Source organism: Tupaia chinensis, unplaced genomic scaffold (assembly GCF_000334495.1).
Source record: "Tupaia chinensis unplaced genomic scaffold, TupChi_1.0 Scaffold000691_1, whole genome shotgun sequence".
Taxonomy (NCBI): Eukaryota; Metazoa; Chordata; class Mammalia; order Scandentia; family Tupaiidae; genus Tupaia; species Tupaia belangeri.
Window position 1 is genome coordinate 581,684 of NW_006160214.1, and position 14,499 is coordinate 596,182.

Here is a 14,499-nt window from a genome sequence, read left to right on the forward strand (position 1 = left end):
GTAGGGAAATTTTTTTAACAGCTCAGGTAATTGAGGCCAAGAATGGTCATGACTTCCATCAGCTGCTTTCCTGATTCTGAGCCCTAGTTTCTTTCCACCAGACCATATTACCGCTATTGAATCCTCTCACAAATTGTTAAAATTAAGGTACCAATAAATGCATATTCCAGGATCTGTTTACCAAAAAATTTAAGATTTCTTGGAAAACTTCATATACTAATGTTTATTGACTTCAACTGGTCTCTATACCACCTGCAAGAAATGCAAAGAAAACAGAGGTTTTACTTGGTATATTTGGTTTTGTTAATGATGAATTGACTTGTAAAGTTTGTTATCCTAATAATGTATTAACCTGTAAAATGTTGAAGCAGTTCTTACATGCATTTTACAATTATCGTAGTCCTCCCCAAGAAATTCCACATGGGAACTTGATACGACTTGCTGTGGATGAATTGTTCTGTTCCAGGATTGAACTGTGTGAAGAGCTTGGGTGAGTATGATAGACATTATGGATGAACGCATTTCTGTGTTCTTGAAAAAGAATACTGGGCTCATATACTCTTTAAAGTTAATACTTTATAAATACTTTATGAATTAGCACATCATAAGTGCTTAGGAAACCTATTATTTTAAAAATCTTACTAAACCAGTTTACTGTGCCATCTTATGCTGTGTTTTCATTTTCAAGTATCACTATAGAATATAATACTATTTGCCAATTAATGAATACAAAGCAAATGCCTTTTCTTTTTTCCCCCTCTGCTTAGTAGGTACAATAAAACCTTGGTTAACCGGAACCCAGCTAATCGGGACCCTCAGTTAACTGGATTTTTTTCTGCACTCCTCATTTAGGAAAAAGAGGTAAATGACAACCAAAAAATTTAACATAGTAGGAAAACAAAAGTCCAGAGAACAGAACATATTCATCCCAATCTCTTAACAATTTCTGTCTACATTATATTTAGAAGGATGATTTTATAGCTGACTATCACAAAAGAAGATAAAAATACGTTCTGTTACTTATACTCAGGAAGTCCAGAAAGCCAACTAGTATATTTTAGCAACAAATACTAAAACAGTTTTCTGATTAACTTAGTTTAGTCAATAATGTTATTAACAAGAATATTGTGCCCTGAGCATTCCGGTTAATCGAGATTTTACTGTATAATTGTATTTGTTGTATTCTGATCCATATGCTTAATACTTGATAATACTAAGGAAATATAATTTGTTTCATGTTAAGAGAAAGGTATAATGGCAAAAGGAAACAATTAGACTCATGTTATTCACTTTTGCTATTATTTAAAAACTACCTTAGAGAAAAATGTATTTACAAATAAAAGATTTTATATAAGTCAAAAAGACTTACACTTTTATAAGCTTATATAGAATAGCTTTTCCTGAAGTTTTAAAAAGTGTCACTTCTAGTATAGAGAACACAGCTTATAAACTTCTGAGAATAAATACATAAGGTAATAATATAACCCCACTATCTATACCTAAAATAGACCATGATACTTATTAGAAAATTAAAGCGATAAAGACAACCCCAAAGTGTTGAAAGGTAGCTTTGTCCCAAGTGTAATAATTGTTCATGCCTATTTTTCATTTTAGGTGTGGTGGCTTAAGAGAATTTTCCCAACGAGTTTTCTGCCATGGGGCACCCCCATTTGTAGTCTTAAATATGCAGCATTGGAAATCTGAAGATCTGGCATATGTACCCTATTACTTGGATTTATCAGATCACAAGTAAGTTTTTCTTGTTTTATAAAACTAGTAAATAATATTTTTAAGCTCATTCTATAATAACTTGTACTAGCCCTTAAGAGGAGGTCATTGAAAAAATTATAGCTGTCTGTAAATGAATGTATTCTGAATTGGATCAGAATCTACTACAGGGAGTCAGCCACTAGTAGTGTGCACAGTGTTTAGGCATTTGGACTATGGGACAGACAGAATTGGCTTCTAGTTGTAGTCTCATCTTTTACAAGCTGTATAACCTTGAGCCAATAACTTTAGCCAATTTACATATCAGTTTTCTTATCTGTAAAATAGATTACACTGTCTACCTAGTGCTATTATTATGAAGATTTAATAAAATAGCACATTATAAGTCTTTATGATAGTGACTGACACGTAGTAAACAGTTTACTGACAAAGAACTGGCTGTTACTTGTATTTTAAGTCAAAGTAATATATAGTAGTTTACAGGAGGTCATTATTTAAACATAAAATGTTACTTGTCATCTTTATAAATAAAAACATTTGCATACAAATCAAGAAACACAGGATTCTTTTAACTTTCTACCTTTAAAAGTTTTTTTTTGTTTTGGACAGGTTTTTTCGCTATAGGGCACGTGCGCTCACCAGACAGACAGAGACAGAGAGACAGAAAGTGAGAAATCACCCCCCAGGGGGGATGGTCACGCCGCAATCCCTTCTCCTCCATTCTCCTCTCGGGATCTTGGGCATGCACGCACACGCGCCTGGCATGAGTTTTAAGCCACCGGGTCCGGGATGCGAACCGTGGTCGACTACGTGGGAGTCCAGCGACATAGCCATTACGCTAACTGCTGGTTCCCTAAAAGCTTTTTGTGTCAGGGGCCAGGAGTGGTGTGAATAAGGTGCTGAACTCCCATGGCCGACTGCAGTTGGAGTTCAGAACCTAGGGTTTTGATTTTCCTCTTGCTCTCTCTGTCTGTCTCTCTCTCTGGTGAATACACATGCCCTATAGCATATTTAAAAATTAATAATAAATAAATAATTTAAAAATTTATTTATTTATTTATTTTAATTCCATTTGTTTTATTTTTATTTTTTAATTTCATCAGAGAGAGACAGAGAAAGAGAAAGGAAAATCAAGAATGCAAGCCGCCAGGTCTAGGACTTGAAGTGCAGTCAGCCATGTGGGAATCCAGCACTTTTAACCACCATACCACCTGCCAGCCCCTAAATAAATAATTTTTTAAATACTTTTTTATGTGTATTTTCTTTTTTAAATATTTTTAAAGAATTACTTATTTTTATTTATTATTATTATTATTCAATTTCGACCAGAGAGAGAAAGTCTGGGACTCGAACCACAGTCCACCATATGGGAGTACAACACCAGCCACCAGCCAGTCCCTGTATTTTCTTTAATAGAACCATACAGATTGTAAGTTCATTTGTTAATATGTGTTCGTTAAAAATTCTAACATGTTATCTGTTTTTGTAAACATTTTACTTAAATTTCCAATTGTGGCAGATAATATATACAGATATCTTTTTCAGGGAGCAGAATGCAAACAATCTCAATTTTTTTATTCCTTTAAGTATTGCATACAAATTATAGAACTATCCTAAATATTTATCTCATAAATAAATTCTGTGCTTTAAGAAATGTGTATCTTGGGACCAGTAGGTGGCGTGGTGGTTAAGGCGCTGGACCCTCCCACATGGCTGACCAGGGTTCAAGTCCTGAATCTGGTGGCTTGCTTTCTCACTTTCTCTCTCTCTCTCACTCTCACCCTCTGTCTCTCTTTGGTCAAATTAAAAAATAAATGAATGAATAAATAAATAGTTATAAAAAAAAAGAAATGTGTATCTTAAAAACAAAGTGTTATAATTTTCATTACACTTGTCATTTAATTTGTAGGTATTTGTTGGAAGGTGCCACATTATTTAACAAAGAGGAACATCATTATTCTGCAGCTTTCCAGATTGATGGACATTGGATGCACTATGATGGCCTCAGAAATGTGAATTTAATTTTGTTAAATAAACCCCCAGAGTTTCTCCTCTTGTCATCATTGGTTTATATTCGAGCAACAGAGAAATAAATATAGACTGATGCTAAATTAAACTGTTTTCCCTCCTGCCCCATGTTCCCCCAGCTGAAGGGCTTTTATTTTGTGTGTACTTGGTATCCAAGGAAATAGTTCAACTATACTAGTTTCAGAAATATATTTTTCAGTGTTTATCCCGGGTTAATGTTTTATATAGAGGATCTATGCAAAAAAATGTTTGTATGCCTTTTTTATATTTCCTGGGTTATTTTTGTACAAGCATATTTTATGTTGAAATAAAATATATCTCTTGGATGTTGTATTTTTTCATTTCTATGTACCTCAGATATATTTAAAGTTCTATATTTGAATCCAAGAAAATACTTTTTCATTTGAATTCTAAATTTTTATTTTTGTATATCCAAATAAAACCTAGGTAAAAGTCAGTAGTCTAGTTTATTTTAAGTATAATAGTTCAAAATGTATCTGACTATAGTTCTTTACCCTACCTCACTAAAATCCAAAGTGCACTCTTGGATCTAGGATCAATTTGAATGTACAACTTATGGATGGCTTAGTTAATTTTACCCATTGAATTGCCTAATTTCTCTTCAGCAAATTTAAAAACTGTTCATATGAGAATTTTTTCAGGGCTTTCACTATTCCTTATAATGACAAATTACTTTTGCAACTTGCTCTGAAATATTATAAACTTGCTAGTGGATTTTAAGTATTAACTAAGCTTCCAAGCTTCAAGTTGCTGTTACAAGTAAATTATATAATTATCCTTAATAGTTCTCATAATTTAATGAGAATTCTCTGATAAAAATTTATTTTGCAGATAGGACAACCATAAAAATACCAGAAAACTGGATGTTCACTAGTGTTGGACTAACAGAAATATTCTTTAAATATATTACTGAAAGGAAAATAGATAACTGGAAATATTTCTTTTCCTACATATGTTTTATATTGGCACAGAGGGGAAAATACATGGATTTTTAGAGTAACACCTGCAGGCTCCCTTGTAAATAATAACTTACAGTATGAGGCTTTGACTTGTTACACAAATCAGAATTATCAGACTTTCATACCTCTTTATAAAGACACTAAGATCACCCTTTCCTTTGCAGTTGTAGTAGGTGATACCTATGGATGGATATCTTTGAATATAAAGACAGATTCTCAAGGAAATATACTCGTTAAAATTTTGCACTGTTCGTTTTAGTGTTTATATTTTAATAGTCTGCTTTGAGTTTCAGATTGAGATTAAGTGCAATATAGTTGGAGACTTCTACATGACCACACAGTTCACTGCCATCTACCCAATGGCTAACATTTCATTCAGTGAATTTAATCTTATATTAGCTTAGTGCCATGTAAAGATAACTTCAAGAGAATGGATAAATGAGTGAAACATTGCTGAAAATCCTCACCTTGAATAATATGAAAATTCCTTTTTTTTTTTTTGGAGAGTTTTTGCCTCTCCAAAGGGTATATGCACTTGCCAAAAAGAGACAGAAAGCGAGATATCACCCCCAGGGAGAAAGGCCACGCCACAATCCCTTTTCCTCCGTTCTCCTCTTGGGATCTTGGGATTTATTCTTTTACGAATTGCACTTTATTTGGAATAAGCTAGTTATCACAAAACAATGACTTACCTACCTCACAGGGTTGTTGTGAGGATTAAGATGTTTGTTACAATCTTGTCTACCTTGAACCTATGAATAAATTATCTTTTCTACCTTTCATGTATAGGCAAGTCTCCCAGACTGTCTCTTAACTATTGAGCTTTTCAGACTGAAAAAAATAATCACTTATTTAGGCGTAGCTCGTATTACTAATGTGTAATGGAAATTGGGTATATCTTTGACTTCAGATGGAAAGGGTTTAAGGAATACAGGTTGTTTTTTGTGCCAGTTAGTAGAAAGAGGGCACTTTCCCCTGCTGACCAAACAGTGAATAGAAAATGGGTTAAGAATTCTGGAAATTGCTTTCAGAGGCGACATGCAGCTTGGTGCAGTCTTTGTACTGAGGCCCCGGCCAGAAAGTGCAGATGCTTGCAGAATAGATTCTGGATTCAAGTGTAGCTCTATGAGCAAGTAAATATGAGGCTAGAAGGTTGTATCATTGGTTTTGATGAGTATATGAACCTTGTATTAGATGATGCAGGGGAGATTCATTCTAAAAGTCAAGAGAACAGCTGGGTCAGATCACATTAAAAGGAGATAATATTACTCTGCTCAGTGTCTCCAACTAGAAACGATAAAGTGAGAACTTGCTGAAAAGACAGTAGTTTGTTCCTTTGTGGAGTGTATAGTTCTAAAAATTTATTCATACTATTTTGATAACCCTTATGTTACCATTAGTTGGCAATAAATGCTGTGGGATTGTTTTTATTAAAAGAAAAGAAAATGGGTCAAAAAGGATGAACTAAGCTAGATGATCTACAGAATGTGAAGCTGATAGTGTGGAAAATTATTTTAACTGAATACCCTTAGAAATATCAGAATATTCCATTTAGAGTGAGGGAGAGCAAATGATATGAGAAAAATATTTTTAATAAAAAATACTACAAACCAGCACTTTATTTATGGGAGAGCAAAAATAATTTTAAACCGTTGGCCACAATCAAGAATACAAAGAACAAATAAAGCAAATTTAAGGAGGAATTTCCAACTTGCTTCTCTTCAGCAAAAGAAAACTTTTCCTCTCCAACTTCCACAAATAACATCCCTTTGATTATTTCTCTTTTTTTTTAGTTTTTTTTCTTTTTTTTTTAATTTTTATTTTCTACATTAATTCACTATACACCATCACAACACACCAATGAATTTTCCATCCAAAATACACTGTGCATTGGTTCAATCCTTTTGATTATTTCTTCAAAGTAGCTTTTGTTTATAAACTATTAGAATTGACTCACTATATGGGACCATTACTACTATTGAGTTGTCAGAAAAGTCATGACACATCTTTGAATAGAAAACCAGAAGAATACGTCATGACTTTTCTGAACACCCAGTGGATCCTAATGCAATGAAAGAAAGCTGTATGTGTTTAGCATATCAAAAGTTTAGTTTTAGGGAACCAGCAGTTAGCGTAATGGCTATGTCACTGGACTCCCACGTAGTCGACCACGGTTCGCGTCCCGGATCTGGTGGCTTAAAACTCACGCCAGGTGCGTGTGCGTGTGTGCCGAAGATCCCGAGAGGAGAATGGAGGAGAAGGGATTGCGGCGTGACCATCCCCCCTGGGGGGGGATGATTCTCGCCTTTCTGTCTCAATGTCTCCTCTGTCTGGTCTGGGGGCGCAGCGCCCTATATCGGAAAATTATTTTAACTGAATACCCTTAGAAATATCAGAATATTCCATTTAGAGTGAGGGAGAGCAAATGATATGAGAAAAATATTTTTAATAAAAAATACTACAAACCAGCACTTTATTTATGGGAGAGCAAAAATAATTTTAAACCGTTGGCCACAATCAAGAATACAAAGAACAAATAAAGCAAATTTAAGGAGGAATTTCCAACTTGCTTCTCTTCAGCAAAAGAAAACTTTTCCTCTCCAACTTCCACAAATAACATCCCTTTGATTATTTCTCTTTTTTTTTAGTTTTTTTTCTTTTTTTTTTAATTTTTATTTTCTACATTAATTCACTATACACCATCACAACACACCAATGAATTTTCCATCCAAAATACACTGTGCATTGGTTCAATCCTTTTGATTATTTCTTCAAAGTAGCTTTTGTTTATAAACTATTAGAATTGACTCACTATATGGGACCATTACTACTATTGAGTTGTCAGAAAAGTCATGACACATCTTTGAATAGAAAACCAGAAGAATACGTCATGACTTTTCTGAACACCCAGTGGATCCTAATGCAATGAAAGAAAGCTGTATGTGTTTAGCATATCAAAAGTTTAGTTTTAGGGAACCAGCAGTTAGCGTAATGGCTATGTCACTGGACTCCCACGTAGTCGACCACGGTTCGCGTCCCGGATCTGGTGGCTTAAAACTCACGCCAGGTGCGTGTGCGTGTGTGCCGAAGATCCCGAGAGGAGAATGGAGGAGAAGGGATTGCGGCGTGACCATCCCCCCTGGGGGGGGATGATTTCTCGCTTTCTGTCTCAATGTCTCTCTCTGTCTGTCTGGCGGCGCACACGCCCTATAGCGAAAACCTCTCAAAAAAAAAAAAAAGTTTAGTTTTAGAATTAAAAGTTTGATGCATTTATTTGAAAATAAGTAATGCCCTATGACCAGAAAGGGTAAGCAGTTCATGTAAAATTACTGTAATTAGTACTACTGAACTGCAGCCAAAGCAAACATACTTATCTGTGGTTAATGCTTTAGTACTTAGAATCAGAATCAAATTCTGTCCTAAGATTACATAGTTTTTAACGTTCATTTTATTGATACATTTATACGAAGGTCTTAAATCCAGCGCCTTACTATCAGGGGTTCCTCCATACTGCCCAACTGGCCCAGAGTTCATTCTCTGGTTAATGGACAGCCTCCTTGCTATGTTTTGCATGTGTCCCCTCCAAAGTTCATGTCAAGCTTCATGTGCATGATGGTGGTATTGAGAGGTGGGTTTTTTTGGGAGGTGATTAAGTTATAAGGTCTAACAGGTGGCATGGTGGTTAAGGGCACTGGATTCTCACATGGCAGAACACAGTTTGGGCATTGGACCTGGCAGCTTTCTCTCTCTCTCTCTCTCTGTCCCTCTCTGGTCAAATTAAATAATTAAAAAAAAAATGTTATAAGGAAGGGCTCTACTGCTCATGAATAAGATCAGATGTACTTATAAGAGTACTTCAGGGAGAAAATTCAGCACTTTGCCCTTCCACCTTCCACATGTGAAGACTCAACAAGAATTCCCTCACCAAGTGCTGTTGGCTTGATCCTGGACTTAGCCTCCAGAGCTATAAGAAACAAATTTCTTATAGTAATTCCTTATGAAATACCAGATGTTTTGGAATAGCTGCACGAATGGACTAATACATTCCTTTAACCTCAAATTTAATTTAATCCCAAGAAAAACATCATTGGGAACCAGCAGTTAGCGTAATGGCTATGTCGCTGGACTCCCACGTAGTTGACCGTGGTTCCGTGGCTTAAAACTCACGCTGGGCGCATGTGCGTGCATGCCCAGGATCCCTAGAGAAGAATGAAGGGATTGCGGCGTGACCATCCCCCCTGGGGGGGGGGATTTCTCGCTTTCTGTCTCTATGTCTCTCTCTGTCTGGCGAGCGCACGCGCTCTATAGCAAAAACCTCTCCAAAAAAAGAAAAAAAAATCATTTACTATATCTCTAGGAAGTTGAGGGAGAGGAAGTGTGTGTGTGGGGGTCTCTGTAGTTCAATTTCTTTACATGTTGTATTTACCTGAGGATGTATATTAGATTGTTTGCCCTCATATTAACTATCAGTTCCATAATCCATCCAATGTTTTCTCAGTAAATTCTTCTGCATGATATAAATTGGAATATTGCTTTAAAATGAAATAGGGTCCTGGGTCCAGCAGGCTAATGGCATAATGGCTATGTCGCTGAACTCCCATGTAGTCAACCGTGTTTCGAGTCCTGGACCCGGTGGCTTATACTCATGCTGGGTGCATGTGCGTGCATGCCCAAGATCACGAGAGGAGAATGGAGGAGAAGGGATTGCAGCGTGACCATCTCCCCTGGGGGGTGATTTTTTCACTCTCTGTCTCTGTGTCTTTTTTGGCAAGCGCATGCGCCCTGTAGCAAAAACCTCTCCACCCCCCCTCCCCCCAAAAATGACATAGGATCCTCAAAAAGGATGTGAAATGGAACAGAATATTTGGCTACAAATTAGCTGCATTAGACTAGTAATGGTAGAATTAGAAACCAATTTTTTGACTCTCGGCTTTATTTTCTTTTCATTCCATTTCTTTTTCTTCTTTTTTTAATTGTCAGAGGGTGTGTGAACTCTGTCAGCCATGTGGGATATAGCTCTCTTAATCACAGTGCTACATGGCTAATCCTGGTTGTATTTTCATTACTTGTTTTTCTCCTGATTTTATTAAATTTCATTTTCAAATACGATTATAAAAATAGTAAGTCAGGGCCAGCCAGGTGGCTTGTTGGTTTAAGTGGCTGGATCCTACAGGGCCCACAGTGCAGTTTTGAATTCCTGACTCGTTGACTTAAAAACACACTAGGCACACATGTTTGACTGCCCAAAATCTTAAGAATGGAGGAGAAGTGGTTGTGGCATGATCATCCCTTTGGGGGATGCTTTTTCACTTTCTCTCTCTCTGTGTCTCTGTCTCTCTCTAGTGAGCACACATGCCCTATACCTAATTACAAAAACAAAACAACCTCTCTCAAGACATAAATTTTAAAAAGCAAATAAATTAGCAAATACAAAAAAAAGTGTAAAGAATAAATTAAAGATCATTCTTGGGTTCTCCACCCCCCATGATAATCACTGGTTTATGCTGGTAAGATCCTTTTGAAACATTCAGCATAGCTCTGTAGTATGAAAGAGAACCAAGAACCGAGGAGTCAGGGCTTTGAAGGAAGAAGTGTATGTTCCTGGTGGCCAGCCAGGAGGTGGTGATAGAAGCAATCAGCATGAGATAACTCCAAGAGGAAAGTGAGACTCAGAAAAATAGCTGAGGCCATCTGTTTCCACCTGGACATTTCTTTCCACCCGGACACTGCCTTCAGAAACCTCGATGCATCGTCTCAAAACATGAAGGGCTCATTTTATTTTAGGAAGCGTGTCATTCCTTTACACTTCTCTGTCTACATCGCAATCACAGTATCTCAGGTGCTGGTGTTAGGAAGCAAGACCCTGATGGCATAAAGTGTCCCAAAATAGATACGACCACATAGAATTTGTTTCCCTGTTGATCTAACACAGAAGTATAACAAAGAGAAATTAAAATACCCTGAAATAATTAGCTTTAAGGTAGAGTGGAAAAAAGCTAGCCAAAGGGAGTTTTCAAAGAGGCAAGCACAACAAATAGCTCCACATACGCAACACATGGGACTTTTTAGGACTGTGAGAAAGGGAGGGAGGGGAAAAGAAAGGGGAAAACTTGGGAATGACATGTGTTCAGGTCAGAAAGAGAACAAGTTAAGGCTTTGGGGAAATGGCTGGATGCCTGGCTATGGAAATATTTACCCAAGTAGGCTAAGCTTAATTTAGGGACTACAAATTAGAACAAAGCAATGTAAAACATATTTAATCTACAGCATTCATTTAGTGTATACTTATTGAATACCTACTTACTACTTACATTAGCTATGATTTCTACCCTGGGAGTATTTATACATGTGTGGGAGGGAGGGGGGAAATATGGGTGACTCAGTCATGACTGTACAGAGGGAAGTCCATGGCAGAATAGGCACCTACAGCTTTGAGACTTCACAGGAGGGGCATCTCTTCAGAGGACCGCTGTGAAGTATTCGAAACAGCCTTTCACAGTTGCACAGCGTTCTTAGAGGACATTTGGGGGTTGGGGGGAAGAGATTTCAGACCATTGAGCTTATGATTTGAAGAATAATTGTAAGGTCTATTGCGTCTTCCTCCGAAATCTAACTACCCTTAGATTCCTCTCAAAGTTTCAAAGACCTTCATGTTGAAAAAGAAATGTATTATAGCTAAAATAACCCACAGAGATGAATACTCTCACATTTTTTTCTACTTTTCATAAGAAACAAGAGATGAGAGCAAGAGGGTTCCCTGGGGTAGGCTCCCTTAAAATACTTGGTTAATGAGTTGTCAGCTGGACTGCTGGAGGGACGGGACTGTTGATTACCAACTCTTGCATTACTCTTCATGTACACTAGGTGGCAGAAGCTCCCTGGTATGGAATGTAAAGGCCCTGGAGAGAAAACCATACCAGAACTTCTGATCATAAAGTATTAAATATTAACCTATTTTATCATTGGAGACAAATGCAATGCTTTTTTTTTTCTTTTTCATGGCACTACTTTCACTCCTAGCTTGGGGAAAACAGACAGTAGTGATGCTTCTCTAAGGTGATTGTGCTGTCAACACCACACAACTAAACTGACTCCTGGGGTTTCTTCACCCACTTCCTCTCTATAAAGAGATTATGCTTTCTAGAATCTCTCTCTTTCTTCATCTTTTTTATTTTCAGAAGCCTTAGGAATTACTGTCCCTGGCCTTGGTGAGCTTGCAGAAATGCCAGAAGTTCTGATTAAGGATTGCCCACTTTCACTCAGGACAAAGATTGGAACTGCAGATTTTTTAACCGAATCACGGTATGTGATCACCTTACTACTTGATTATCTCTATTGTTCTTTTATTTTTTAAATTTTATTTATTTATTTATTTAATTAGGAGAGGTTTTTGCTACAGGGCGCATGCCCTCGCCAGGGAGACAAAGTGAGAAATTACCCCCCAGGGGGGATGGCTATGCCCGCAGGCCCTTCTCCATTTCCTCTTGGGATCTTGGGCACGCACGCACACACGTGCCTGGCGTGAGTTTAAGCCACTGGGTCTGGGACTCAAACTGTGTCAACTACATGGGAGTTCAGCGACATAGCCATTACGCTAAATCCTGGTCTCTATCGTCATCAGTTCTGTATTACTGGTTTTCATGCAGTCAAGGAAAAGCAAGAATATAGTGGCTAAATGCTTGGACTCTAAAGTGACTGCCTGGTTTAAATACAGAGTCAGTTACTGGCTGTGTGACTTTGGGCCTACTGCTTAGCTTAACCTTTCTGTTACTCTGTAAATTGGAGCTAAAAATAGAATACATTTCATAAGGTTATGGTAAGGATTATTGCCTGGCACACAGTAGTCATTATTTATTTCCTACCACTTTTGATTCCTTTTCAACATTTTATCATGAAAATAAGTTAGCAGATGAGTAATGCTGCCACCAAAAATAAGCTAAATTTTGTACAAGTATTTTAAATAGGTTGGCCAAAAACCATTGCTAGTATTTCTATGGCAATTAAGCTCAAGAAAACATTATAATATAAAAACAGTAAAAAAAAATTAAATACATGAATTAGTTTAAAATATAGAAACTAGAAAATGTTAGAAAAAAGTGAATGCTTAAATTTCCTTAGACATCAAGTGATAGTGAAATACTACATCTTGTTCATTGTTCATTCACCTGAATACTATCCAGAATCTTCTATCCCCTTCCTACAGTGTATTTGTGTCCCCTTCAAACTTCACGTACTGGGGCTAGCAGGTGGCATGGTGGTTGGGGCACTGGGCTGCCACACCACCGGCCATGGTTTGAATCCTGGATCTGGCGGCTTGCTTTCTTTTCCTCTCTGGTGAGCACACATTCCCTCTAGCAAATTAAAAAATAATTTAAAAAAGTTAAATAACTCTTTTAAAAAAATTCATATACTGAACCCCTCACCCCTAAGGTAATGTTATGAGGAGGTAGAGTCTGGGTGAGGTGATTAGGCAATGGGTCTGGAGCTCTTACTGATGGGATTCATGCCCTTATGAAAAAGACCAAAGAGAGATCCCACACCACTTCTACCACATGACACAAAAAGCAAGCTCCATCCATGAGACAGGAAAAGGTCCCCAACAGACATCAGATTTACCTTGACTTTGGATTTCCTGGCCTCCAAAAGTACAAGGTAGGAATGTATATTCTTTAAACTACCCAGCTTATGGTATTTTGCTATGGCAGCCTGAGTGGACTAAGATGTAACCATATACATAAGCGGTCTTCAAAACGTTCATGGAAAATTCATATGATGGAAAACTATGGAGCTGGACCCATAGTGCAGTTATACACTATGAGTTGGGTGCTAGATTCCTCATGGCTAACTGCTATTCAAATTCAGCCCTGGTGGCTTGGGAAAACATGCTGGGAGCATGTGCATGCAGATCCAAAATCTCGACAGGATGATCACATTCCTTCTCATTGGTGAGTGCATGTACCCTCTGGCAAAAGCAGAAAAATCACAGGGAAATGATGCGTGAAAGTGAAAATTTTCTGTAACCCCCCGTCTTCTGAATGAGCACATTAAATGTCAGTTTTGGGGGAAGTGGCTCATCAACTGACATGGTATCAAAAAGTTGCTCTTTCTAGTGAAACTGAAGATTGAATCCACTTTTGCCTATAATTTAGAATTTAAAGTTGGTGCTTGGATCTCAATCTCCTTTTTACAGTCCTTTCTTTTGGATTGCTGGTTAGTCGATACTAAGCATAAAAGTAATGGATTCTATGGGACTTGGCTGTGTCTGTCTCAAGTAAACCTTTCTTTTTTTAAAGATTTATTTAATTTTATTTATTATTATTTCTTTATTTTTAATTTGACCAGAGAGAGAGAGAAAGGAAAAATGAGAAAGCAAGCTGCCAGGTCTGAGACTTGAACTACAGTCAGCCATGTGGGAGTCTAGTGCCTTAACCACCACACCACCTGCTGGCTTCTCAAGTAAATCTTTCTTAAAAGGCTGGTCGAGAATCTAAAAGGACAGAAAGTGACTGCAAGAACTGACTGACTGAACTCTTTTGTGCCTGATTTGCTAATGAATGCTTCTTTACTAAATGTCTGAGTGTGGCAGAATTTGGCCTAGCACATGTTTCTATTACAACAATGAAAATGTAAAGGAGTGGCTACCCCATATCCATCTCAACTTCTGAGGCACAAACTATCTTCTAAAAACAAAACCAAACCTAAGAGTTGAGCATGACCAAATTAGCTTGGTTCAGTTTACAACAATTATATGACACATATAAAG

General features: G+C 37.2%; 1 protein-coding gene across 1 annotated transcript in view; it reads left to right on the forward strand.

Annotated features, from left to right (window-relative positions):
- DORIP1 (dopamine receptor interacting protein 1) overlaps nt 1-4,082 on the forward strand; it is a 7,701-nt gene extending 3,619 nt beyond the window's left edge. Inside the window, exons 2-4 of the mRNA XM_006160594.3 lie at nt 401-490; nt 1,615-1,749; nt 3,638-4,082. Coding sequence (XP_006160656.1) covers nt 401-490; nt 1,615-1,749; nt 3,638-3,821 — 409 coding nt within the window. The 3' untranslated portion in view covers nt 3,822-4,082. The remainder of the gene's footprint in view (nt 1-400; nt 491-1,614; nt 1,750-3,637) is intronic.
- The last annotated feature ends 10,417 nt before the right edge of the window (nt 4,083-14,499 follow it).